Source organism: Arvicanthis niloticus, chromosome 12 (assembly GCF_011762505.2).
Source record: "Arvicanthis niloticus isolate mArvNil1 chromosome 12, mArvNil1.pat.X, whole genome shotgun sequence".
Classification (NCBI taxonomy): Eukaryota; Metazoa; Chordata; class Mammalia; order Rodentia; family Muridae; genus Arvicanthis; species Arvicanthis niloticus.
The window spans coordinates 71,230,468-71,255,711 of record NC_047669.1 but is presented as its reverse complement, the minus strand read 5'-3'; the positions used below and the strand labels follow the sequence as shown (position 1 = coordinate 71,255,711).

Below are 25,244 nucleotides of genomic sequence, written 5' to 3'. Positions count from 1 at the left end.
TGAGCTCTAGACTCCAGTACCCATGTAAAAGGTTGGGGGACAGTGCCAGGCACCTTTAATCCCAGTACGGGAGGCAGAGACGATGGGAGCCTCAGAGCTGCCTGGCTGGCCAGCTTGGCGGAATTGGCAAACTCTGGGCTCAGTGACAGACGCCATCTGATAAAATTTGAAGTGGGAGTGATTGAGAAAGACATTTGACACCCATCTCTGACTTCCAAATGCGCTCATACATCTACACAAACAAAAGAGAGGTGAGGAACCTGGCTCAGTGTGAGGTGGGGAGGAAGTAGCCTACCCAGCTGTACCTGCCAGGAGGGTGGGTGAAATGCTGAGGTAACAAAGAGGTCGGAGTGCTGGACATGAGGCTAGAGAGGAACGGGAGGCTGTGCAGACAGAGCTCAAAGGAGAGGGGAACCCAGGGGGAGGGGGTGCAAAGGACATTTATGACGTGATCTTCTTGGTCTCTGGAATCATCCAGCTGTAGACTGAGGGTGTTCAAAAGTAACACAGAAGCCAAAGGAAACGCCACGTTGTTACCTGTCTGTAACACATGCAGGACAACATACAGTCAGATGGCCGTGGCTCTGCTTACTATGTGCAGACTCCCTCAGCTCTTATTCCCACCTAATACAAAGCGAAGACAACCCGCCTATCATTTGTGTTGTATTAGATAGGTATCAAATGCAATCTAAAGACGACTCACAGTCTGTGAGCTGGCGAGCATAGCTTTCATGCAAATACTGCACCGTTTCCCATAAGAGAGCTGAGCACGTGTGGGTTTGGGGGTTCTGGGGTCCCGGAGATCCTGAAGCCAGTCCTGTGAGTTACCTGACCTCTTTTGTAACGGGCTCCTTGAGTGTGTGGCAAATGCACCATAGGACAGTGGACAGGCAGACTCCAGGATGCCGTGGTGGCTTAGGCTGGGGTGACAACATGATTCTGTGAGAACCCAAGCACCTGGTTCGTCAGAGTGGTGTTAATGAACTTTTTCATCTAGTTTTTGAAAGGGGCTGAGGAAGATGCTCTAAGAGGGCTTCCAATGTGGAACTTTAATATGTGTGCCACTTGCCTCTGCATAAAGTGACCAGCTTTCACATTTCCTTAGCCCAGACACTGCGGTTTCAGAAAACACATTGTAAGGCACAGCACTTTCCTGTATCTTATTAGAGATTTTTCAGCCTGGCCTCAGTCTCAGTCAGCACAAGAGTGAGCGTGTGGTCCCGAGGCTGTGGATGGACACAGAGGAGAGCAGAGTATCCGGCTGGCTCTCTGCAGAGATGGTCAGAACTAACGGGTGCATACTGCCACCTAGTGGGAAGGACTGGCAGCCACACATATTTAAAAATAAATGACCAAGACTCAACCTTAGCAGAGATGAATACTGTTGTTTTATGCTGTCCTGCTATGCCTTGTTAGCTTTATTTAAATAATTCTGTATTTGTAATTTTAGTGCCTATATATTCTGACTCTTAAATCACTATCACTGAAGTCATCTAGTTGGGAAATTTAATCTTGTGAACCGTTTCTGAAGTGTCTAAATTGAATTAAGCTCCCCGACACCCAGGCTGCACAGCCAGCGTTCCTTGCTCTAACACCCATCACATAGTGTCATAGTATACTGAAGAAAGAAACGTGCATTGTCCTCTTGACTGAATAAAATGACGTCCTGAAGTGAAGAGATGGGGCAGGGGTAGCCATCACCGAGGACTTTGCTTCAGTCCCTCAGAATGAAGTTCCTATTAAATTCTATGGCTTGAGATTTATTTTCATTTCTAGATCAGTTATAGTTTGCATTTTTTTCTCTTTTGTCTTCAAATTTGGATTTCAACTTTAGGCTTTATACCTGAGAAGGTTCACTTTCCTAACCTTGGGCCCCTTTGAGTTTCACCATTTGGCCTGGGAGTCACATTAGTGGGACAGAAAGAACCATGTCTCTGGGGCTTGCAAGACTGCATTCAGATCCTACGCTGCCTACCCTGGCTTCTCACCAGATTGTAATTGTCCCAGTATGGGATGAGAAGACACACAGTTGAAACTCATGTCTTATGAGATTAGGTCCAGATCTATGAAACTGCACTGTCAGTTGATTTAAACAACATTTTCTGATGTGTGAGACATATTTCTAGATAGTTAGATTTGTATACTTAACTTTTTAGCTAATTTTGTATATAGTTGCTACTGTGGATTCCCTCCCGTGAAAGTGCGTGTGCAGCACCCCTGTGAACGTGCAGAGGAGCCTTGCACTCTGAGGATGTTCACTCAACACATTTATAATCTTTTGATTTTGAGGAGTCCCTGCCCCAGCACTAGAGGGTTTGATGACGGGGGCATTGTGTTTCAGGTCTGTGATGAATTTAGGGTGTTCTGTGGGGTGATGTGTGTGTGGAGGGAGTGTGATTGGTTAGAAGCAGCATGGTTTCAAACCATAGCTGAGCTTGGTGACGAAAATTGAAGGTTTCTACTCAAAAAAAAAAATAAATAAATAAAAAATACCCACTGATGCAGCATGTATTTTTGTTCAAGTAACAATTATGAAAAAATAAATTGACAAAATGCTGGTCCGTCCTAAGAAGCTATTTGTGATGGGATCTTCATTAGCCCCCCTCTCTCTGATTTGCAGCTTTACAAAGAAATTGAAATCTGTCCAAAAGTCACCCGGAATATCCACATTGAGAAGTCAGACACGGCCGCTGATAATTACGGTAGGTTTTATTTGTCTTTGGTCTTGGGTGTTTGTGTCTCCAGTTAAAGCATTTCATCTGTAAACAGAACGTGCACATATTTACAATTCGATAAGAAGCCTTTGGGGCCCGTTTTAAAGCCACATCTGGCTCCTGCTCTATGAGGCACAGCTGAGCTACAAGAAAGCCGCTCATCCCTGGCACAGGGAGGAAAGCCTCTGGGCGTCCGTCAGTCTCTTAACTTGAATCAGTGGGATTCTGCTGTCCTAAGAGGCAAATAGAGGGGCCACGAGATTACTCAGTGGGCAAGAGCACTTGATGCTTTTAGAGGAACCAAATTCAGAGGCCAACACCTTGAGGGGCTTACAGCTGCTTTGAACTCCAGCTTCAGGGGATCCAACACCCTCTTCTGGCTTCTGTGGTTCCTGCATTTCTGAGTTAACACACACACACACACACACATACACACACACACACACACACACACACACACACACAGGGTAGGGGAAGGTTTTTTTTAAAAAGAAGGACCTGGACACAGTGGGAGTGGATTATTTTATTTTCTGCTGTGCCTGGCAATGAAGGAAATACCCACCTCCTTATCTTGCCCAGAACCAGGCACCGCTCTGCCTTCCCCCACATGGAGAGTTAAAAGGACTTGCTCTGTTGCTGTGTAGTGGTGTAGAGGTGCCCAGGACCACTGCTGGGTTGCTTGGCACACAGTGCTCTCTGTGGCTGTGACTTATTACAGTGAAATACCACAGAGCAAAACTGAGGAAGACAAAGGGACAGGAAGAGAGTGGGGAGACAACAGGCTTAGGCTTCTGTATTGTTCCCCCACTGGAGTGAGAGGAGAGACTCGAGTCCCCCCCAGAATCAGGGTACGGCAACATATAGGCTATGGTGTTGCTGGGGAGCTTGTGGAGGCTCAGTCTCAAGGCATTCTGGGAAAGCAAGTCATCTAAATACCCACTGCCCGTCGCACATCAAAATTCTAGACTCCCAGAAGGAAAGTAGGCGCTCCCTCTGAATCACATGCATGTATTGTTTAAATATGCAAGCCAAGTTAGAGTGTTGGCAAATTTCCTTCAGACTTGTGCAGGTCTTTCAAAAACAAACAAACAAACAAACAATCCCCCAGACCTGCCTGCTATGTCATATTTTCTTATATGACTGCACTGCTGTCATTACTGCTATCATTGTTTGCTTAAGAGGTGATAGAATTAGCTCTTGAGTACAGGAAGTGGGGAAGTCTGGAAAGTGCTATTTAGGTGAAGCTAGCTGAGGTAAGAGTCACCAGAGCCCAGCGACCCAAGTCTGACATTTCTCCCTCACACTCTCCTGGCGAAGACTATATTATTTTTTGTCCTTACTCCAGAGCCAGGCCTGGGGCAGATGTCACCTGAGAGGAGTCTGTGGCTTTGCAGAGGGGAAACAGAGGAAGTGGTGGTGAATCAGGTCTTACTCGGTGACAGTGACAGCTCTAAGCAAATCAGAGTCACCTACTTAAAAAGGGTTGATGTGTAGGGGCCTACTGTGTGCTGGAGCTTATAGTTCCTGGTGAAATGTCAAGACCACTGCTTACATGTATTTGAGATGTTTCTCTGAATGCAGCTGTTAACCTTTCACTGTTTGAAAATCCCCAAAGCCTTGATGAGACAGCTGCTATCATATTCCTTCTGCATCTCCCGCTGTGGGAAAGTGTCCTCATCTCAAAACTCTCACGAGAAAATTGGGGCTTAATGAATGGAACCTAATTTTGTCTCTCTGGCCACTTCCAGTATACCTTCACGCTAATTACTATTTGACCCTCCCCGCCCCCAACCAAGCACATCAGAAACCCTGGAGGACATCCTCAGTGACAAAGAATTAATGTTTATAAAGGGCTTAATATGCAACAGAAGTGTGACCTCCGTGACGAAAGCCATAATTGCTGCCACTGGAGTAAACAAGTGACAGCCCCTGCAGACTTGTGTTCTGCTTCCTCTGCTTATACTCAATCTCTGTCAAGTAGGAGTCAGCTAGTGAGAATCTAGAAAAGTGAGTTTTCAAGCTCTTAGACTCTTAGTCTGCAACCGAGTTATCTGGGGAACATAGAAATAGGCACTTGGCACCAAAACACCCACACTCGCCTCCGTTTTCCTCAGGGGATGAATTATAAGATGTTCCACAAGGGCTAAAGTTGGAGATAGCACAGAACTCTATGCCCCGTTCTTTCTTTTTCTCTACACTAGCATACCAATAATAAAGTTCAATTTAAAAAAATCTGTGTGTGTATTCTGCCCGTGTGTTTATCTGTGTACTGTGTACATGCCTGGTGCAACCCATTGGAGGCCAGAAGAGGGTACTGCGGTTAAAGCTGGTTAGGAGTCACCATATAGATACTGAGAACCGAACCTGGATGCTCTGGAAAAGTAGCCAGTGCTCTTAATCACTGAGCTGCGTCTCCAACCCCTGATACAGTTGAACTTGTCAGGTAAACACATCTGGAGAATTATAAAGACCAGTTGTAGGAGCAGATTATAATCAGAGTTGAGAATGGGTCTTTATAGCCACAGGAGGTGAAGTTGTAGGCGTGGGTGCAGACTGTGCTTTAGACACATTTGAGGGGCTCAGATTGACACAAAGCGGTTTGGTTTGCTTTGGTTTGAGCTTTGTGACCACCAGGACTTTGATATAGTTCACACTTTGTTTCTTGGAGGTGGAGGCCTCACCACACTGATGGAAGAGGTTCTCTCTGGAAGGCCCTGCTGCATGACGGTGACCTCAGCTAAGCCAGTGTTTGGGCCCCTGTCAGCAGCAGCATATTGGCAGGAGAGAATGAAGAGTCCCTGTTGTACTTACTTTTCTGTTAGGAAATACTCTAGCAAAAGCAAACCAATGGGAAAAGGGTTTATTTCAGCTCACAGCTTGAGGGTGTGGTCCATCATGGCAAGGGGGAAGGGGTCCTGGCTACAGGAGTCTGAGGAAGCTGGTCCAGTCGTATTTGAAGTAAGGAAGCAGAAAGCAACAAATGATCACATTCAATTTCCTTCTTCTTACGTCACGTGTATCTTAAACCCAGAGGATGCTGCCACCCGTCCTTAGTTTGGATCTGCCAGCTTTAATTAACCCAGTCATAGCCAGGGGCTTGTCCCTGAGGTGACTCTAGATTTTGCTAAAGTGACAATATTAACTATCACAGCTTTAAATCCTGAATGATTTGATAGCTTCCAACCTTAGGAAACTCCCGAGGCATCTCAATGCAGACCCAGCCAGTCCACAGCCAGCCATGACGTCAGCCCAAGTGGAGCTTTCCGTTACACGTGAGCCCACATATATGCAGGCTGTTAGAACACACCAACACAGGACATCTTAACAGTATCAAATGCTGCCTTCTATTTTAAGATGGAAAGGATGATCTAATAACTCAACTGGCTGGATAAATTTTTAAACAGTAACAGATGGGCTGGGTGGTGGTGAGCCAGCCCACGCTCTTAATCTCAGAACTCAAGAGGCAGAGGTAGGCAGATCTCTGAGTTCAAGGCCAGCCTGGTCTACAGAGTACATTCCAGGACAGCCAGGGCTACTCAGAGAAACAACAACAAAATAAAACAGAAAGAGTGAATACTTGGGAGTTACTCTCTCTGTGTCAGCCCTTAGGTGGCACTCAGGGCTTACTGTGGAATTAGCTCAGGTTATATAATGCTTAGACCAAGCCCAGTCCTGTGCTGTCTCCGAGTGAAGTGTGCACAGGCCAACTCTGTAGCTTTCCCTCGTCACACTGTACTTAGTATTTTAGTAGTAGTAGTAGTTATATATATATATATATATATATATATATATATATATATATATACACACACACACACACCATATGGTATATGTAAAATATACAGTATATATTTAGTAAAAACATTATTTACTAAGATAGTATTTTAGCTGTGATGTCATCCGTATGGTGTGGGTGTCTGTACTTGAACAGCTATTTTATCCCGAACTTAGTTTTGAATTCTCCACTGCGAATGGTGGTGTGGAGTCCCTTTGGCCATGGTGTCAGTATGAGGGATTTCCTCATCAAATCAGCTGATGGCCTAGTCTCTTCCCTTAGTCTTAATTACTTCCTTTTCTAGGTCGCTAGGCCACTCATCACTCAGAATGCCTTCCTGCTTTTACAACGGCAGCCTCCTAATTGCCGGACAACTTAGTTTGATGTTGAATGGGCTCCTGCTCCTGTTGGCAGTCATTTTGGCCTTTGTTAAAGCTCGCTGAGATTGGAGTGTTCCTGTCCCACTTAAATCCTTTGTTGACTGACCATAAGAGCAACGTGTTCATCATTCAGCTAGAAGTAGTGTTTCCCTTTACACTTGTTGATGTAGGAGACTTACAGAGATCTCACTGCAATGCTTGTGCTGTACTGTGATGCAGGCTTTCCTCTCCGCCCTGTCCCTACACGTTAGTCCTGTGGGATGTTGGGTACATTTGTAAAGTCTTGTCATCCTTGCATGGTCTTTGGAAAGGAAGTTGTGCCCATGGTCCTTCTCTTTGCTCTGTCCACAACCAGAGATTACCCACCAGCTTGACGGCATGAGTGTGTTTCTCATGCCTGGATTATGTACCCAAGAACCTGGTGCAGGATTTCACAGTTCAGTGGATGGAGCTCCTGCCTCACTCACTCCTTGGTTATCAGGCTTTCAGGGTGACCACTGTCACTGGTGGCTCCAGAGCAGCCTCTGTCTTGGTCTTGACTCCTAACTAAGCAGGCTGGTTCTCAGCCCCTCTCATTAGCAGTCTAATTGTCCCCACCCCATAAGAATGAAAATCAAATTAATATAGCGAAGATAAGAAGTTCTGCTCCCTGTCAGAGAGTTACAGGACTTGGAGAATTAGCAATGGCTGGTGGCTTTTCTTGCCCACACGGGCTTACCTATGTCCTAGTACCATGAACTCAACAGAAAACTTAACTTTCATTTCGACATTGCTTGAAAGGTCTCTGTGGCTCTCTGGCATCTACTCTTATGATAGGTCTCTCCCCCTCTCCCTCCCGCGCCCCCCCCCCCCCATTTTTTAAAGATGTTTTCTTCTCCCCTGAGCATTGGTTAACTATTTAGTATTCTGATAGTCACTAGTGGAATATGAGATCAGTTAACCACGCTCCAGTATGAAATGGTTTGTATAAAGTGAGTTTTACGATGTGATGATAAGCTATCAAAGCCATGTCCACACAGCAGGACATCTGGGTGAGCACACATCACACCCAGGGACCGTATTTCCTAAGATGTAGACTGAATGAGGAAAGATATATAGGTGAGGGACTCTGCTGAGCTGAGCCGATCTGCCTGTTTGATGCTGCGTAGGGAGGATGTGGGAAACAGGTGAGATGTCCTAATGTCCTTCTGTTTGCAGTGGCAGGCTAGTGTGAAGGATGGGGATTAATGGACCTAGTGATGTTTATTTTTATATGTAGTTACTTTTAGAATGATCTAAAAATACAGTCCCCACCCCATGCTGTGTAAAAACAATCTGAACAACAGGAAAAAAGAAATTCCAACGTGTAACCCCAAAACATAGCCATACCTCTGTGCTCACAGCAGGTACTTCCTGTTGTCTGCTAAACATTCAGAGCCGGGGCTTCTGTCTTGTGTTCTAGGGTTTTTGCTTTCTTCTGTGGATGAAGAAGGCATTCGAAGGCTCTACGTGAGCAGCGTCAAGGAAACCGGGTTAGCTTCCAAGAAAGGTAAGACTGGAGCCGTGGGTGTTTGTTTGTTTGTTTGTTTTTCATTTTGTTTTGCTTTTTAGTTTTTGAAACAGGGCCTTGATATGTGGCTCAGGCTGGTCTTGAACTCATGGTCTTTCAGCATCAGCCTCTCCAGTGTTAGGATCTACAAACCTACAAACCTCCACTTCCCACCCACTACCCCAGTGGCCCTTGTTTATCTTATTGTTTCCCTTTTGAGAAACACAATTTCAGGGGGGTTGTGCATAAGGAATTTGTTTCCTTCTGAGTGATTCCAAGGAAGTGCGTTTTACTTCATGAATTTGGGTGTGTCGCTCTGAGCCTGTGTCCAAGGGGCTACCGCAAAGCTCTCTTCTAACTACAGCGGTTGTTCTGTATCTTCGGGGAAGTTCTGGGGCTTGGAGGAAGCAGAGCTTTGATCCTCAGCGCTCAGAGGCATGGCCTGAACCTGTCACACCCTCAGAAGTGGCTTTTCCACGCTGTCACTTCCTGGAGAGTCTGCAGAAGTTAAATTTTAATCCATCCTCCCCGCCTCTGCTGTCAGCTCTCCCCTGCTATGTCTTGCTTGTCTCTGTTGGCCCTCCAAGAGCTTAGCGTGTACTTCAACTGCCTTTGAACCCTGTGCTTCATCTTTGTGTTCCCAGAGTCCCTTCTCAACCTCGATAACCGCGGCCTGGGCCCTCTATATCCTTAGGCTGTGCACCTATGGATTCTACCAATTGCACACTGAAAATCTTCTGGGTGATGGGGTGTTAAGAAAAAGTTATGTAAATACTAAACTAAGCGTGTGCCCCCCTTCACCCCCATCGTCACTCTCTAAGCAGTGGCACGTGGTCAGTTTTCATAGCATCTGTGTTGCTTTAGGTATTACAGGCCACTCACTAGTGATTTAAATATGGCTATTCACAAATAGGACTCCTCCCCATCAGTGGATGTAGTTCAAGGGCCGTCCTGGAATCCTGCTGAGGGTACCAAGAGAAGATGAAACCGGTGCACTCCGTTAGCATTAGGATCCCTGAACAGTGCAGCTCAAATGCACAGAAATTTTCCCTCCCACGGCTCAAGGGGCTGGAAGACTGAAGTCAAGGTCTTCAGAGAGGATCGATTGCTTTCACATCCTCGGGGAGGAATTTGTCAGATGTCTCTTAGATCTGGTGGCTGCCAGCTATCCCCAGCGATCTCAGTGGTGTCGTCCCTCTCCCCCCCCACTCAACACAGCCATTGCTCTGTGTCCCTAGCCTTTCTGTGGTGGTCTTCTTACTAAGGAGAGATCGCTTGCTTCACCACTTAGCCTAAGTTTGCATGGGCTTTGTCTCAGGGGTTTATTTTGACTTGATTATGTCTATAACATTATACAGTTATAACAATTATTTTAATATCTCCATGATATGTGCCTGAACCTCTTTCTGAGGAAGGTTGCTTCCCAATCTTGTAGGTAGGCATGATTGACTGGTTTTGTTTTGATGGGCACTGTTCAGCTCAGTGTACTTATAAAAACATGACGTGGGTCAGTAAGGCTTAGAGACTACTTTCCTTTCATTCTTGGTGTGGAATCTTTAGTTTCCCCAAGGCAATGGGAAAATAATACAGGTGCCCAGCACATCTTGTCAGCTCTACTTAGATGTGGTTAACCAAGTCTGTTGTTAACCAAGTCTGTTGGCAGCTTGTAAGTTCCCTGTGTGGGTCCTTTCTCCCTGTGCTATAACAATGGCAGAATCATGATCTCCAGTCTCTCTGTGCACAGACAGGGCGAAGGTGAGATGCAAGGGGATCCTTTATGTGCTACCTGTCATGGGGGAGAAGCCTCCTCTGTGCTTCTTGTGCATTTTCTACACCACAGGCAGGCTGGAGGCCAGAGCCTGCAGGGGTGCTGAGCTGCGTCTCAGCCAAGAGCAGAGCTGGGGCTCATTCCCCTCCAGACCTGGTGACTGATCTTTGTCACTTTCATCAGGATGAGCGTGCTGTCGGCGAGGCCAGGGGTGGGGGATCTCCTGGCATTAGTCACATCCTGTTTCGTTGACTCCGAGAACCCTGTTGCTTGATGAAAACAGATGTCTCCATGGCAGTCTATACAGGGAGGGCAGTGTCAGGCACTCGGGGAGTTAGATCCAGCAATTAATGAGAACATACATTCCCAACACACCCCCCTCAGCGCTTGCTGTGGGCCACACATCCCATTTGTGCATTCTGAGTACCAACTATCCCCCTTCCCCAGATTCTGTCTACTCTTCCAGTTTAGCTTGAGTCTGTGGTCCGCCGAGCCTTTGATGCCTGTAATCTGTGAGGTATCTTCTTCCCCACATTCAGTGAGTCCAAGTTCTTTGACCGCCCATTAGCATGTGGAATGGAACTCTGGCTGGCTTTTGGAACACAGCCTAGGTGCCTGCATCCCAGTTAAAATGACCAGAATCTGTTGTTGAGAAGAGAGACCAGGAGAGAAGTGCCTACATGAATCTGAACATCTGTTGCATAAACACACCCCTTCATCTGGGTCCCTTGTTACCACTCCCACCCCTTGCTCTTCACACACAGACCACTCATCACTGGGTCTCATGTTGGCCGCTCTTGCAGAACTGGCTCTTTGTGCCTTCCTGTGCCCTTTGACCCTTCACCTTCCCATTCATCATGGCCCTGTTCATTTCAGACTGTCATTCTTGTTTGGAGATCACAAAAGAGCCATTTATCATTACCCAGAATTTTCACGATGGCCACACAGGACATATCCTGGATGAGAAAGACATACGTCATCTTGCTCCAAACACTTTGGATGCTTCATAGATATAGCTAGCTAGCTAGCTAGCTTCCTTCCTTCCTTCCTTCCTTCCTTCCTTCCTTCCTTCCTTCCTTCCTTCCTTCCTTCCTTCCTTTCTTTCTTTCTTTCTTTCTTTCTTTCTTTCTTTCTTTCTTATGTATACAACATTTTGTCTGCATATATGCCTGCATGCCAGAAGAGGGCACCAGGTCTCATTACAGGTGGTTATGAGCCACCATGTGGTTGCTGGGAATTGAACTCAGGACCTCTGGAATAGCAGAACCTCCGGAAGAGCAGTTCTTAACCTCTGAGCCATATTTCCCGTCCTCTAGATAGAGTTCTCATGGTCAGTTCTTATTCCAGGGTCAGTCGGGGATGAATAACAACACAGAGAGCCAGTGTCTGTAGAGTATCTTCAGGCTGTTCAGTGTCTATCCACACGATAGTTTCATTTCCTCTCACTACCCCATTTCTCACATGAGAGACTGAGTCTGGGGGTGACTTGGTAAAGGCCAATGGTCACAAAGCCAGGCCATGCCGCAATCGTGACAGAAGGACACCGTGAGGTGCTTGCAACACAGTACTACTGGCAGCTCTCTCTCTTCTTATCTCTCATCCTGAGAAGAACTCGCCCCATGTTGTCTTCCTGACGTTGCCATAACAAACAACTGGAAGCTGGGTGGTTTACAGCAGCAGCAGGTGATGTTCTTGGGATTCCAGAGAAGCCAGTCAAGGTTTCACTGGCCACTCCCCCATCCCCCAGGGTTCCTTTGGAGAGAAACCTCTCTGGTCTCATCTGGTTTCTAACTGCTCCATCCATTTGTGGGTTTGTGGCTATAACACTGTTGGGCATAGGGCCAACAGAAGACAGAATCCATCTTCTCATCTCCAACAGTAAAGATCCTCTTTCTAGGGAAAACGGTGGTCGTACGTGCCAGATCAGGGACATAGTTCCCAGGGGCCAGCACTTACCTGGTCACTACTCCCATCCTGCTGATTGCATGAACCTTCTCAGAAAAACATCCTAGATGCCTTCTGGTGGTTAGATCTTCTTATCTCCTATCCTGTAGTATCTAAATGATAGGTATTGGGATTATTTTAAGATCAAAGCCAGTCACGGTGGCTCACACTTACTATCCCAGCAACTGAGAGGAAAAGACAGGACTGCTGAGAGTTCGAAGTCAGACTGGGCCATGTAGTGAGTTCCAGGACACCCACACACATGCACACACACATGCACCCACACACGTGCACGTGCAGGCACAGACATACACACATGTACACTTATACACATACATTCACATGCACTCACACACACACACATGCACCCACACACCCACACACATGCACGTGCAGACACACATATACACACATGCACACTTATACACATTCACGTGCACTCACACACGTGCACACACATACTCACATGCACCCACACACATGCATGTGCAGGCACAGACATACACACATGTACACTTATACACATACATTCATATGCACTCACACACACACATGCACCCACACACGTGCACATGCAGACAAACACATGCACACTTATACACATACATTCTCGTGCACTCACGCACGCACACATGCACACACATGCACCCACACACGTGCACGTGCAGACACACATATACACACATGCACACTTATACACATTCACGTGCACTCACACATGTGCACACACATGCACACATGCACCCACACACATGCACACGTGCACACACATGCTCTCACACATAAGCATATGTGCACATATGCTCGTGCATGTGCACACACACATGTATGCATGAAAACCAAACACCAGCATTCCATATATTGAAATATTTTTATTTTCTGTTTAAATATTATACTGCTCTAGATTTTCAAAAATGAATTGTTTATAGGGCTAGAGAGATTATTCAGTGGTTAAAATCACTGGCTGCTCTTCAATAGGTCCTGAGTTCAATTTCTAGCACCCACGTGGAGGCTCACAACCTCTCTAACTGGAGTCCCAGGGAATCAGATGCTCTCTTCTGGTGTGCAGATGGACATGCAGTCAAAACACACATATGAATAAACAAATAGCCCTTAAAAACAATGAATTTGCTCACTCCATTTCCCTTCAACACTCAGTGTGTGTGCGCACACCTGTGTATTTTATGCTCAGTAATAAGTATTGTAAGTTTTGGAAATCTGAGGATAGCCAGGGTGAGCTCCAGGTCTCTAAAATCTAGATCTAGCATCTAGATCCTTCTATAGAGTCAGAGCTGGGATCCATGGCTGCCTTGGGTGGGGTGTCTCCTCTCAGGTCCTCTCTGCCTCAGTCCCTCCCTTCCCCTCTCAGGAGACTCTCCCACCCAAGTGTTCCTCCCCTCAGCCTCCCCCTGCCCAAGCAGCGGGTGCCTGTAATCAAGGTTTGGAACTAACTGCCCATAGGTTGGTCACGGCTTCTTGTTCTCCCAGGTTAGGCTCGTTTCCGACTAGCCCCGTGGGCTCCAGACATTGTCCTTTTCCCAGATGTGCCCTGCAAAGGTTGCAGAAACCATGGAGACCTTACCAAAATGAAATTAAAGATGCTCTTCCCTGAGTGCTGAGGTCAAAGGCAGGGGAATGATAACAACTGCATTGGGGTCTGTAAATTGTCATCTCTATATGAATTTAGGTGGGAAAAAACCACCACGAACAGCAACCTTAGTTATAGTGATAGAAGCAACTTCCTGCATTTCTGTTTCCTAACAATGGTCAGTAGACACAGGTGTGCACGCCGCTGCCGGCGATCTCAGTAGACACAGGTGTGCACGCCGCTGCCGGCGATCTCAGTAGACACAGGTGTGCACGCCGCTGCCGGCGATCTCAGACGCCAGCATCTCGGAGAGTTGACCAGAATTGGCATTTGAAAAGGAAAATTGGCAGATGCTTAGAATGCCTTGAAGAATAGTGATTGTTGAGGCGACTCACTATGGTCAGAAGAGAAGGTCTAGGCCAGTGGTTCTCAACCTGTGGGGTCGCATATCAGTTACCCAGCACATCGCATTCACACGGGACGATTCATAACAGTAGCAAAACTACGTTTATGAAATAGCAAGAAAATATTTATATGGTCGAGGTCACCACAGCATGAGTTATTAAAGGCCTGTATCATTTGGACTGTTGAGAACCAGGACTCTAGAGCATTCTCAACCTGTGTGAGCACTGCACCCTGCTCTCAGCAGCCCTGGGTCTGTGCGACTCATAGCAGGAGAGCCGGGCATGCCCCTCCTGACAGAACTTCTAAGTTGTTATGCCCTGACTTGTGTGACATTAAAACTTTTCCATCGTGCGTTGGCAGGCCTGAAGGCGGGGGATGAGATTCTCCAGATCAATAATCGTGCTGCTGGTACCCTGAACTCATCTATGCTCAAAGATTTCCTCTCACAGCCCTCCCTGGGCCTCCTGGTGAGGACCTACCCTGAGCCAGAGGGAGGACTGGAGCTGCTGGAGAACCCACCCCACCGAGTGGACGGCCCTGTGGACCTTGGCGAGAGCCCCCTCGCCTTCCTCACCAGCAACCAAGGTATGCTGTGCCCAGGGCTGTGCTTCACACCGCCATGCCCGGGGAGGTGTACCACACTCTGCCCACCTCAGGGCTTGCCACTGCAGGCATGGGAAGATATTAGTAAGTGACACTGATAGCTGGCCCTGTGCTTCCTGTTGACATTTGAAAGGGAAAGAAGAGGTACTTTTATTGTGAAATGTCTGTTTTGCTACAAGTCAGAAAAGATGGTTTTTTTTGCTCATTGTCATCTTGGAGAGAGGTGAGTGTTAGATCACCCTTTCACTGGAGGACATTTCCATGCCTAGCTCATGTGATGCTTGCCTTCCTTGTATGTGTGTATTTGTGTGTGAGTGTGTGTGTGTGCGCGCGGATAGAGACACCGGGATCGCATCAGATCCTGCAATGCTGAATCCTACTGAATCCCCCCCTCCCCCGCCTTGTGCCTCTCCCTCCATCAGATCCTCTCCCTCCATCCTCCCCCTCTCCCTCCATCCTCCCCCTCTCCCTCCATCCTCCCCCTCTCCCTCCATCAGATCCTGCAATGCTGAATCCCCCCCTCCCCCGCCTTGTGCCTCTTCCTTTGTGAGAGAAATTGGATGCTTTGTGAGGAAAACTTGTCCAGCAGGCATTTGGTTGGCTTGACTTCTGCGAACATGAATTGGGTCAGTGGAAACCCTGCCCCACCCTGTCCCGTCTACTACCCTTCCCCAGTTTCTTCCCTGCGCCTTCTGTTGCTCATTCTGATGTAAGCAGCCTGGGTGGCTCCTGCCTTGGCAGCCTTCCTGCTACCCGCACAGAGTTAGTGCCTACCCCTAACCCCAGCTCTGTGACCGCAGTATGTCTGAGCTGCAGCCGTAGTATGCTATTCGGTTTGCTAGGTTGGTTTAGAAGTTTTATTCTGACAGGCTCTCACTTTGTAGCCCGGTCTGGTTTGGAACTCCTTGAATAGCCTAGGTTGGTCTTGAACCTGAGATTTTCCTACCTCAGCTTTCTCAGTACTGGGATGAGAAGACAATGTCTCCATGCTGGCTCCTCGTGTGATGCTTGCAGTGTGTGTGTGTGTGGCCATCTATCTGTCTCTCTGGCTTGTGTGTTTGTTTTCTGAGAACGGGTGTCTTTTCCTCATCCTTGCCTTCCAGCTCTTTGGACTTAGCTTCCCACACGGGGCGACCCATTCCTACTGAACTCGAGAGAGAGCTGGCAGAGGGCTGTATAGTTTGTGCGAGGATCTGGGTTGACTTGCTAGCCTTGGTTTCAGAATTATTTTCTCTTCATCTCGTGTTTTCAGGAGGAGGAAAGAAGTGTGCGGCAGCGGGGGTGTCTCACGCGAGCAGGGTGGTGGTGGGTCTCTAGTTTCAGCGGCTGCCTCGTAGGTATTTGTGTATCGTTGATCACCATTGTCAGGTTCTATTCTGCAGCTTTGCTGCCTAAGCAAGAAGCCCCGCAGTCACTTGTGATTTTGTTTAGTGGCTCTTGGAAGCATCTGATAATTTGAAGCTTCAGAAACTTGATTTCGCTTAGTTAGGACTGACCTCTAGGACTGTCACAGTGGTCCTCACACTTCAGAAGCTTGGTGAATGCCAAACAAAGAGGATCACAACCATAGACGGCCACAAGGTGGCGCTTGTAATCCTACTAAACAACCTCTATTCTGAGACCAAATGATGTGTGATTAGATTGTTTAAGGATTTCGTGAGCAGGCACACAAGCGTGTGTGACTGTGTTTGGATTAATCTCTATCAGTGCCATTTCTGTTGTGTATAGCTACAAATTTGTAACTGCAATATTATAATCCACAGATACCGGGTCACCCCACCCGATTTTAAGTGACTCGGATCCGCCTGTTAACATCTTGGCTTGGGTTCTCTCCCCATCACAGTGGCAGATTGAATGGTGGTGGGGACTCCAGGTCTGCAGAGCCAGAGGGTACTATGCCCTGACCCGTTAGAGAAAAGCTGTCCGTCCTCGTATATAACACAGACTCTCGCTCACAAACTGCTTCCTTATTTACTGCTATTGTCTATTCCTTACTGAAAATAATCTGTATCTACACAGATTATTTCCATGAGTGTCTTTAAGGAATTGTTTGCTTTTGAAACAGGGGCTAGCTTGTATTTCTAGTTAGCTCCCTATTTGGAAACCTCCTGCCTCAGCCTCTTGAATACTGAGAGTATAGTAAACTAGGCACAATTGTTTTAGTGAGAAGTGTTCTTGCCTGTATGAGTGTGTTTTAGAAGATCTGAATGTATATACTTGTCACCTTGTCTTTGATGGAGCCTTAAACACAACACTGGCTTTCCTATAACACACACACACACACACCACACGCGTGTGCACACACACACTTGCATACGCACACGCACGCACTCACACACCCATAGACCAGGCACCTGTGGAGGCCCTGTGCCAAACCAACTGAACTGACCCTGGTCCAGAACAGTAAAGCCACAACTTTGGAGTCTTCTGGAGGAGATTTATTCTCTCCTTTGTTTTTCCTAACGAGATGGCTGTGACATGGGGCTCGTGGGCCCCACCTGAGTCTCTGCCTTCTGAGTGCTTCTGCTTCCTGATCCTCATTTAACAGTGGAGGATAATAGGGAAATCGAGGAAACAGGATGGGCTATCTAGCCAGCCTGCTCCACAGCAAGGCAGAGATAACACACACTCAGCAGAGGACCGAAGTTAGCGCAGAGCGGTTGGACAATAGGTAGGCTGGACTCCAGCCTTGGTCTAAATTTAGAAGTAACTAAAAATAAGAGCCAACCAGAGTAACAAGTTTGGGGTTTAGTGCTGAGGTGTCTTTAAGATGGTCACACCGAATATTTAGTGACCTGGACAAGAGACCCAGGTGGAGAGCGTGAACACCTCAGACGCTCCGAGACCCACGTGAGCCCTGGTACTGACTGCCCTGCATGCAGACTTGACTAGGCCCTCTCCTGAGAGCCTGATGGAAGCTTGTGGTTCTCTTTCAAGCTATGGTTATTTTTGAACCTCTTTCTCATATAGAAGCTTGAACCTTGTAGGTAGAAACATCATAGACTGATGGTTAAAAATAGGCCCTGAACCAGGTTCTTGGGGACTGCGTTCATTTTGATGTTAGCTGGTGGTCCTGTGGGTCCTGATTCAGCACTCTGCACTGTGTCCTCATTACAAAGTGGAGGCAAGAGGACACTGCCATCTTGCAAGGTCCGTGTGACGGTTAAGCAGGTCAATAAAATGTTTGCACTAACAGTAAGTATATTAGAAACAGTTTCCATCCTAAGCCAATCTCTGTCACAGAGCACATGGGGACTGACTGACCATAACCAGTTGCTCCCCCCACCCCACCCCATCCCACCCCGCCTGCTCTTCCGCTTCCCCCAGCAGCAAGTGGCTTCTCTGACAGTTGGCTTTATGGATGTCTCCATGCTTACAGTTTCTGGGTGGTGAGAAGGAGTTCTGTATTCCAGAACACCAATCCCCCGCCAATCCCCCGCCCCTCCCCCGCCCCTGGAGCCTTTGCATAGCTCTGTGTCCCTCAGTTTCTTGTGTGAGTGATTTCCATGTGTACCTAGAGTTGGAATCACGTATCCCGCCAACCTCCCCATTTGTAGACTCGTTTTTCTGTCCTGGGTTCTAGCGACAAGCAGAGCCTCGTGCCATTTCAGGATCCACATCGTGGATGTTTTTATGTTGGAAATCTGTTAACTGATTGCGGAGTGCAGTTTCTCCTCGCTCCCGTGAGAGGGGGAAGCACAGATCGCTTAATGTCTTTCTTAATGTCTTCAAATTGACTTGAGAGTGCAAGTCTGCACTCTCTCACATTCAAAGGCCCAGTTCTAGCCCATGGCCCTTTGCGGTCCACAGTTCTGACTGGAGTCCTACTGCTTCCCTCTTCATTCTTCTTTCCCCGCACACGAGCACGTGTTTCCGAACACACCAGGAAGGGAGCCGGGAAAGAAAAAAAAGAGTGGTTTCCTCAGTGAGTGTGATTCTAGAAGGATCCATGTTGTGAAGGGGAGGTGGGTGTGAGAACCTTCAAACGGTGAAATGACGTTTGTATAGCGTTTCCAAGAAGCCCCTACTATGTTCTTAATGGGATTTGTTTTGAATACACATCTTAACATTTTGGGTCAGGTAAAAAAATCTTTGGTGTGAGGTTCTCTGTGTCCCTACAAGCTTTGTAAGAGAGTAGTGGCTGCCCAATTTCAAGCAAAATGCCCTCAGAGACTGCCACTGCCCCCTCTCCCTGAAAAACCTCCCCTAGTTGAGCACCACTGGTCAGGCTTATTAGAAGGCACACATTTGCCTCATTCAGCTGTGCGTCTCGTCTTGGCGAGCGTCGGTGTGGGAAGGCAGGTACAGATCCTAAGATTCTTAGAAGCTTCCTAAAACAGTCACCCGTTTAACATGCTTGTCGGCCGCATCCCCTTTCTGCCATATGTGCTAAGGAAAGAGAGGAGAACTTATTTTTAATGGTGGATTCTTCAAAATGAGTAAATATTGCAGCATAGGATAAGAAGTGGAGGAATTTATCAGCCAGACAAAGATACTTGCCATAGTAATTATACAGGAAACCAACTTCTATGCAAATTGTAAGAATTGTCATTAAGAGGCATCTGGGGTCTCTTCAGAAGTCTTAAGTGTATGTTTAGGGCCAGGAATGGTGATATAGAAGCGTGTCATGTCATCACTTGGGTGACAGGGAAGATTACTGAGAGAGGTAATTTTAAGTAATGTAGCAAGTACTAGACCAGCCAAGACTAGGTAGCAAGATCTCTCTCTCTCTCCTCTCTCTCTCTCTCTCTCTCTCTCTCTCTCTCTCTCTCTCTCTCTCTCTCTCTCTCTGTTTTTCAAGACAGGGTTTCTCTATGTAAGCCTGGCTGTCCTCTAACTCACTCTGTAGACCAGGCTGGTCTCAAACTCAGAAATCTACCTGCCTCTGCATCCCAAGTGCTGGGATTAAAGGCGTGCGCCACTACTGCCTGGCAAGATTTTCTCTCTTAAGTTCTGCTATTAGAGCTGACATTCATTTTGGTGGCAGCACTTCTCTGATGAATCTACATGGCTGATTGAGGTGAAGCAGGTGCCTTCCTTGCTTTATCTCAGTGAGGAGCCTGTAGTAAAGACATCAGGCTCTCTAGCAGGACATGCGCTGCTTCTTACTTGGAAAGTGGCTATTCTTGTGTTTTGAGCTAAAGAGAGCTGAGCCTGGGTGACTGACAGCCGGCCAGTGGCACATTAGAGCCGGTTCAGAACAGACCCAGATTGGAAAGCCTAAGACCTTTGATAAGCTTCCTGCACATCTGTCTGCTGCTGAGAGGAAGCTGTGGGCCACAGTGAGCGCAGATGCACCTCCTGCAGGAAGTAGATTCCCTGGCATCTGGGTCACAGGAAAGGTCCTATGTTTGCCATGTAAGACCGAGGCACTCGGGTTCAAAGGAGGAATTGTTTGCACCAGGCATGGACAGCGCCAGGTCTGCCTGTCCAGTAAGTGCTTTCTTTGCAGTGCACAGATGGAAGGCTCTGTTTTGTTTAGATGTTCTGTGGAGATTTCCCAAGGCTCTGCTCTGAGGGAGCAGGGAGGGGCACCACCAAAAGAGCAAGTGCTCGGCTCTGTCTTCCTGCAAACAAATCTGGTCCAGTCCAGTAGATTCCCTTGAAGCCTCACAGATACCCAGCCACACATGGTCCCTGTTTGGCGATAAAGTTCGCAGCCATGTGTGCTTTGTAAGCTGTTGGTACCCTTGCTGTCTGTCACTTAGCACATGGCCTGCCTCTGTGGGTCCTGCCGGGGTGTGAGGATCTAAACGCCCTGTCCTGATTTGCAACAAGAGTTGATTAATGACATCTGTCAGATTCAGTGTGTGTCTATGGATGGGATGGGGGTAATTTTGCAGACTGGGTGCCTTCATTTTTATGTTTTTAAAAATCAGTGTTGGAGTGGGAGAGATGGCTAAGCAGTTGAGATCTTGCAGAAGACCCAGGTTTAATCCCCAGCACCCACATGGTAGCTCACAATTGTCTGTAATTCCAGTTCTAGGAGATGGGATACCCTCTTCTAGCCTCTCTTGACGTCAGGGATGCACACAGAGCATGTACACGCCTAGCACCAGTGCACATAAAACAAAGATAACTGAGAAATCATCAGCGTACTTTGTATTTACTTTCTCTACAAGCTCACGAGACCAACCATGCCCAAATGTACAATCTTTATGACTTTTTCCGTAGTATTTTTATTACATTTCTATTTTGTGTACTCATGTGTGTATGTGTGCACATGTACACACTGTACACGCACACGTATCAGGGCCCCTATGTGAAAGCCAGTGGACAGTGTGCAGGAGTCAGGTTTCTCCTTCTGCCACGTGTGTCTCCCCAGTTGAACTCAGTTCTGTAGGCATGGGGGCCAGCTGCCTTCACCTGCTGAGCTGTCTCTCCCACCCGCCGCCATGGTGGTTTCATCAGCTCCCTCTGAGGCCTGTCTTCGGCTCTTTCACTGATTTCTAATGGAGCTGCCTGTGAGGACGCTGTTGGTGAGTGTGGGTGAGAATGCCCCAAAGGAGGGGACAGTTCTGTCAGCCTCTGTCCTCTGGAGCAGTGGCTTCTGTAATAAAGACAACACTGATGGAGAGTTGTGAAAGTGTGTGTCAGAATGTGAGTGTGTGAGAGCGTGAGTGTGGTGAGTGTGTGTGAAAGCATGTATGTGAGAGCATGAGTGTGACAGTGTGTAGAATATGTATGTGAGTGTGTGTGAGTGTGTGAGTGTGTGTGACAGTGTGCATATATGTGTGTGAGAATGTGTGTTTGTGTGTGTGCGTGTGTGAGTGTGTGTGTGAGAGCATGTGTGTGTGTGTTGAGTGTATGTGTGAATGTGTGTAGAGCATGTGTGAGTCTGTGACGTGTGAGAGTGTGTGAGCATGTGTGAGCGTGTGTGTGTGAGAGTATGTGTGTGTGAGAGTGTATGTATATGTGAGAATGTGTGTGAGAACCTGTGTGAGTGTGTGTGAGAGCGTGTGAAAACATGTGAATGTGTGTGAGAGCTTGTGTATGTGTGAGAGTGTGCGTGTGAGTGTGTGTGTGTGTAAGCCCACTAAGCCGAGGGTCTCCAGAGAAGGATCTGAATATGGGAAGGAGATGTCCCCTTTCTGCTTGAACCCCGTCCTGTGCTTCCCCTCAGCATTCCTAAAGCCACCATTGTCACTTCCTCTGTGCTGTTTTCTTTGGTCATTAGCACCCAGCCCTGGCTAATAGTTACTTTAGTGGTTACTGTTGCAGAGCGCCTCACTGCAAGCCAGCCTCAGTCCTCTAACCTGGCAGCCTGGGCCAGCCTCAGGGGGTTGGAGACTCTGCTGTGTTCCTCGGAAGTCCCTCACATGGCTTGCCTGAGGCTGCGTGGTTGACCCTGCTCTTGCTTGCGTACAATTGAGTCTCCATTACATGAGCCCCACATACACTGGTCTCCAGTGGGGTCCTCCTCTCCACGAAGCCCGTCATCCCTGAGACTGTCGTTTGAAGTTTCTCTACACGGTGGGCAAGAACGGGAGCTGTGCAGCCACGTGGGCCCTGGCTAGAAATGTGTATATTTCCACTTAGACTATTTGCACAGGTCAAAGCAAGGCTTGACCCAGCCCAGCGCTGTGCTCCAAGCAGGGTGAGAGGGACTGGGCTCGTGACTTTTACAAGCCTCAGGCCTGTATCGTATGCCCTTGCCTTCTCTCTTGCTGGTTGTATTTGCCCCCTATATTGTCTGCGGAGAGACTTAAAACTTAGATTGTTTATGTTTTTTGTGTCTACCTGGTGTTGGTTTTCTGTGACTGGGGTGAGTAGAATCCAGTGGGTTTTTTTTTTTTTTTTTTTTTTTTTTTTCCCTTCCAACATGGGCTATCAGGGCATTTGCGACATTTGTCAGACGTTTGTTCCTTTCCTGACTGCACTTGGGCGTCTGTTGAGTGCCACACTTCCATCCAGGGGTGGGGGCTCTTTGAGCAAACTGTTCTATGCCTATCTTACTGTAAGTTTATCTTGGGTTTTTCTCTGGCAGGGAAAGTACCTCAGTCTTGTTTTTATTCTCCTCTACTGTCTTTGCTGTTACTAGACTTTTATTAAAAGAAAAAAAAAAAATGATTTCTAAGAAAGCTGTTGCCGGTGTGGTCTGCTTGCACGTGGGTATCCTTTAGTGGGTGGCTGCTTGAGTCAATGGCTAGTCCTTGGGACAAGGGTTAGCAAATCCCTCATGAGTCAAGCTTAACCGCTGGAGACGCTTCTGTCTTCTGTGTCCTATCGGAGCCGGTTGCACTCACCCATTTGTAGAGCGTTGTCTGTGCTTGGCTCTGCTTCCGTGGCTTGACTCTTCTCTGTGTGTTCCAGTCCATTTCTTGTGGAGATCGTTCTTCTGGGACTTGGCTTTATGCTGTCTGTAAGCCTTTAGTGTTTCTTCGCAGATTCGTGTATTCTGACCTGCTTCTGTGATCTCATTTCTGTCTCTATGATCTCATCTCGTTTGTCTTACTTATTTTTCCTTCTCTTTCCTGAACTGCATTTTAAAATTCCGTTTATATTATGTAACCTGTCCCCGTTCTTTGACTGTTTGCTCTTACGGTTTGGATGTGAATCTTTTTACTTTCTTTTTTCCTATTTTATTCACTGTATATCTAGATCACAGCTCCCCCTTCCCTCTTCTCATCCCACCCCTACCCTTACACCACCCCCCAGCTCCCTCCCTTCTCCTTAGGAGGGGAGCCTGCCTTGGGTACCCCTCACCCTGGGGCATCTAGTCCCAGCAGGACTAGGCACATCCTCTCCCACTGAGGTCCAACCAGGCAGTCCAGGTAGGGGGAAGGGGATCCAATGGCAGGGAACAGAGACTGAGAGAGCTCCAGATCTGCTTCTTAGGGAACCCCCATGAAGACCAAGCTGCACATCTGCTACAAATGTGTAAGGGGTCTAGATCCAGCTCCTGCATGATCCCTGGTTGGTGCCTGAGCTCTGTGAGCCCCCATGGGTCCAGGTTAGTTGGCTCTGTGCATCTTCTTGTGGTGTTCTTGACCCCTCGACTTGCTCACTTCTATCCCCCATTCTTCCACAGACTCCCCAGGCTCCTTCTCATGTTTGGCTGTGGGTCTCTGCACCTGCCTCCATCAGCGGCTGGATGCAGCCTCTCAGGAGACAGTTATGCTAGGCTCCTGTCTGCAAGCAGAGCAGAGTATCATGAATAGTGTCAGGGGTGGGCTCTCTCCCATGGGATGGGGCTCAAGTTGGGCCAGTTGAATGACCGTTCTCTCAATCTCTGCTCCATCTTTATCCCTGTATTTCATGTAGAAAAGACAAATTTTGGGTTGAAGGTTTTTGTGGGTGGGTTGATGTCTCCTTCCCTCTTCTGAAAATTGGACGTGATTCTTAACCTAGCAGAAACCAAAGTTAGTTCTTCTACTGCCGTCTTGACGAATAAAACGACTGCACAGAGCCTTTGAGTCTTAATCACCCTCTGCTTTGTTTAATGGGATCTCCATGAGGTTTTTTACGATGTCTTTTTGGGGGAGGAGATGGTGGTTTATATTTTAAGCCTTACCTATGTGTTAGCATTTTATCCTTTCGGCTTGCATGCCAGATTTTTTTTTTTTTTTTTTTTTTTTTTTTTTTTTAGTGAGGTAAATGTGCTCACCCTGTTTCTAAGACGTTCTTATTGCAGTCTCTGTCTTGAAAGTCTTTCCCTATTTGTTTGTTTGTTCAGTGGTTTCCTGGGACTGAATCTGGAGCCTCACCGTTGCTAGCCAAGGACTTCACTTCTGAGCTCTACACCCCAAACTCTCGTGTGTCCTTTTTTGTTTTATTTTGTTTGCTTTATTGTATTTGTTGTTTTGTGTTTGTGGGTGTTTTGCCTGAGTGTGTATCTGTTTACTGCATGTGTACAGTGTCCTGGGACCGTAGTTACAGGTGGTTGCGAGCTGTCATGTGGGATCTGGGGATCGAACCTGGTTCCTTCAGAAGAGCAGCCAGTGCTCTTGACTACAGAGCCATTACTCCCCAGTCCTGTCTCCAAACTTTCCACTGAAATTACAGTGCCTATGAAGTTTTATTTTCCGATGGATCTACAATCTGCTTTCTTTACTTTGATTTGTATCTTATTCCTTAACTGTTTATTTCCATGGCCACAGCTCTCATTTTTAGAAATTCTGTTAATTTGCATTGTGTTTTTTAAAGCACTTTTTTTTTTTTTTTTTTAATTTCAGCCTGGTTGTTTGACGTTTTGTATCAGATACTGGGTTTTCGGTGTTCCTTGGTGTCTTCTGCCCTCACAGGAATTTGCTCTGTTTGTCTATTTGCTTGTTTGTGGCTGTGCACAGCCTAATGCTAGGTGAGAGCTTTCACACTGAGTTACCTTCCCAGACCTCTGGTGTCTTGTAAGGCTGCTTATGGCTTCCTGCTTTAGCGTGTTCCACCTCTGCACATTCGTGATACTGGGGAGGGTTGGGGTTACTCCCGTTCCCTGCCCCTGCAATGGAAATCCAGAAAGACCTTGTGGTGTGGTGGTTTGAATGAAAGTGAGCCCCATAGGCTCATCTATTTGAATGTTTGGTTCCCTGTTGGTGGAAC

The 25,244-nt window shown here is 47.3% G+C and overlaps 1 protein-coding gene across 1 annotated transcript in view; it reads left to right on the top strand.

Moving 5' to 3' along the window:
* Tiam1 (TIAM Rac1 associated GEF 1) overlaps positions 1–25,244 on the top strand; it is a 182,048-nt gene that overhangs the window by 116,767 nt on the left and 40,037 nt on the right. Inside the window, 3 exon segments of the mRNA XM_034515218.2 lie at positions 2,621–2,702; positions 8,311–8,397; positions 14,463–14,687. Of these exon segments, the coding sequence (XP_034371109.1) occupies positions 2,621–2,702; positions 8,311–8,397; positions 14,463–14,687 (394 nt within the window).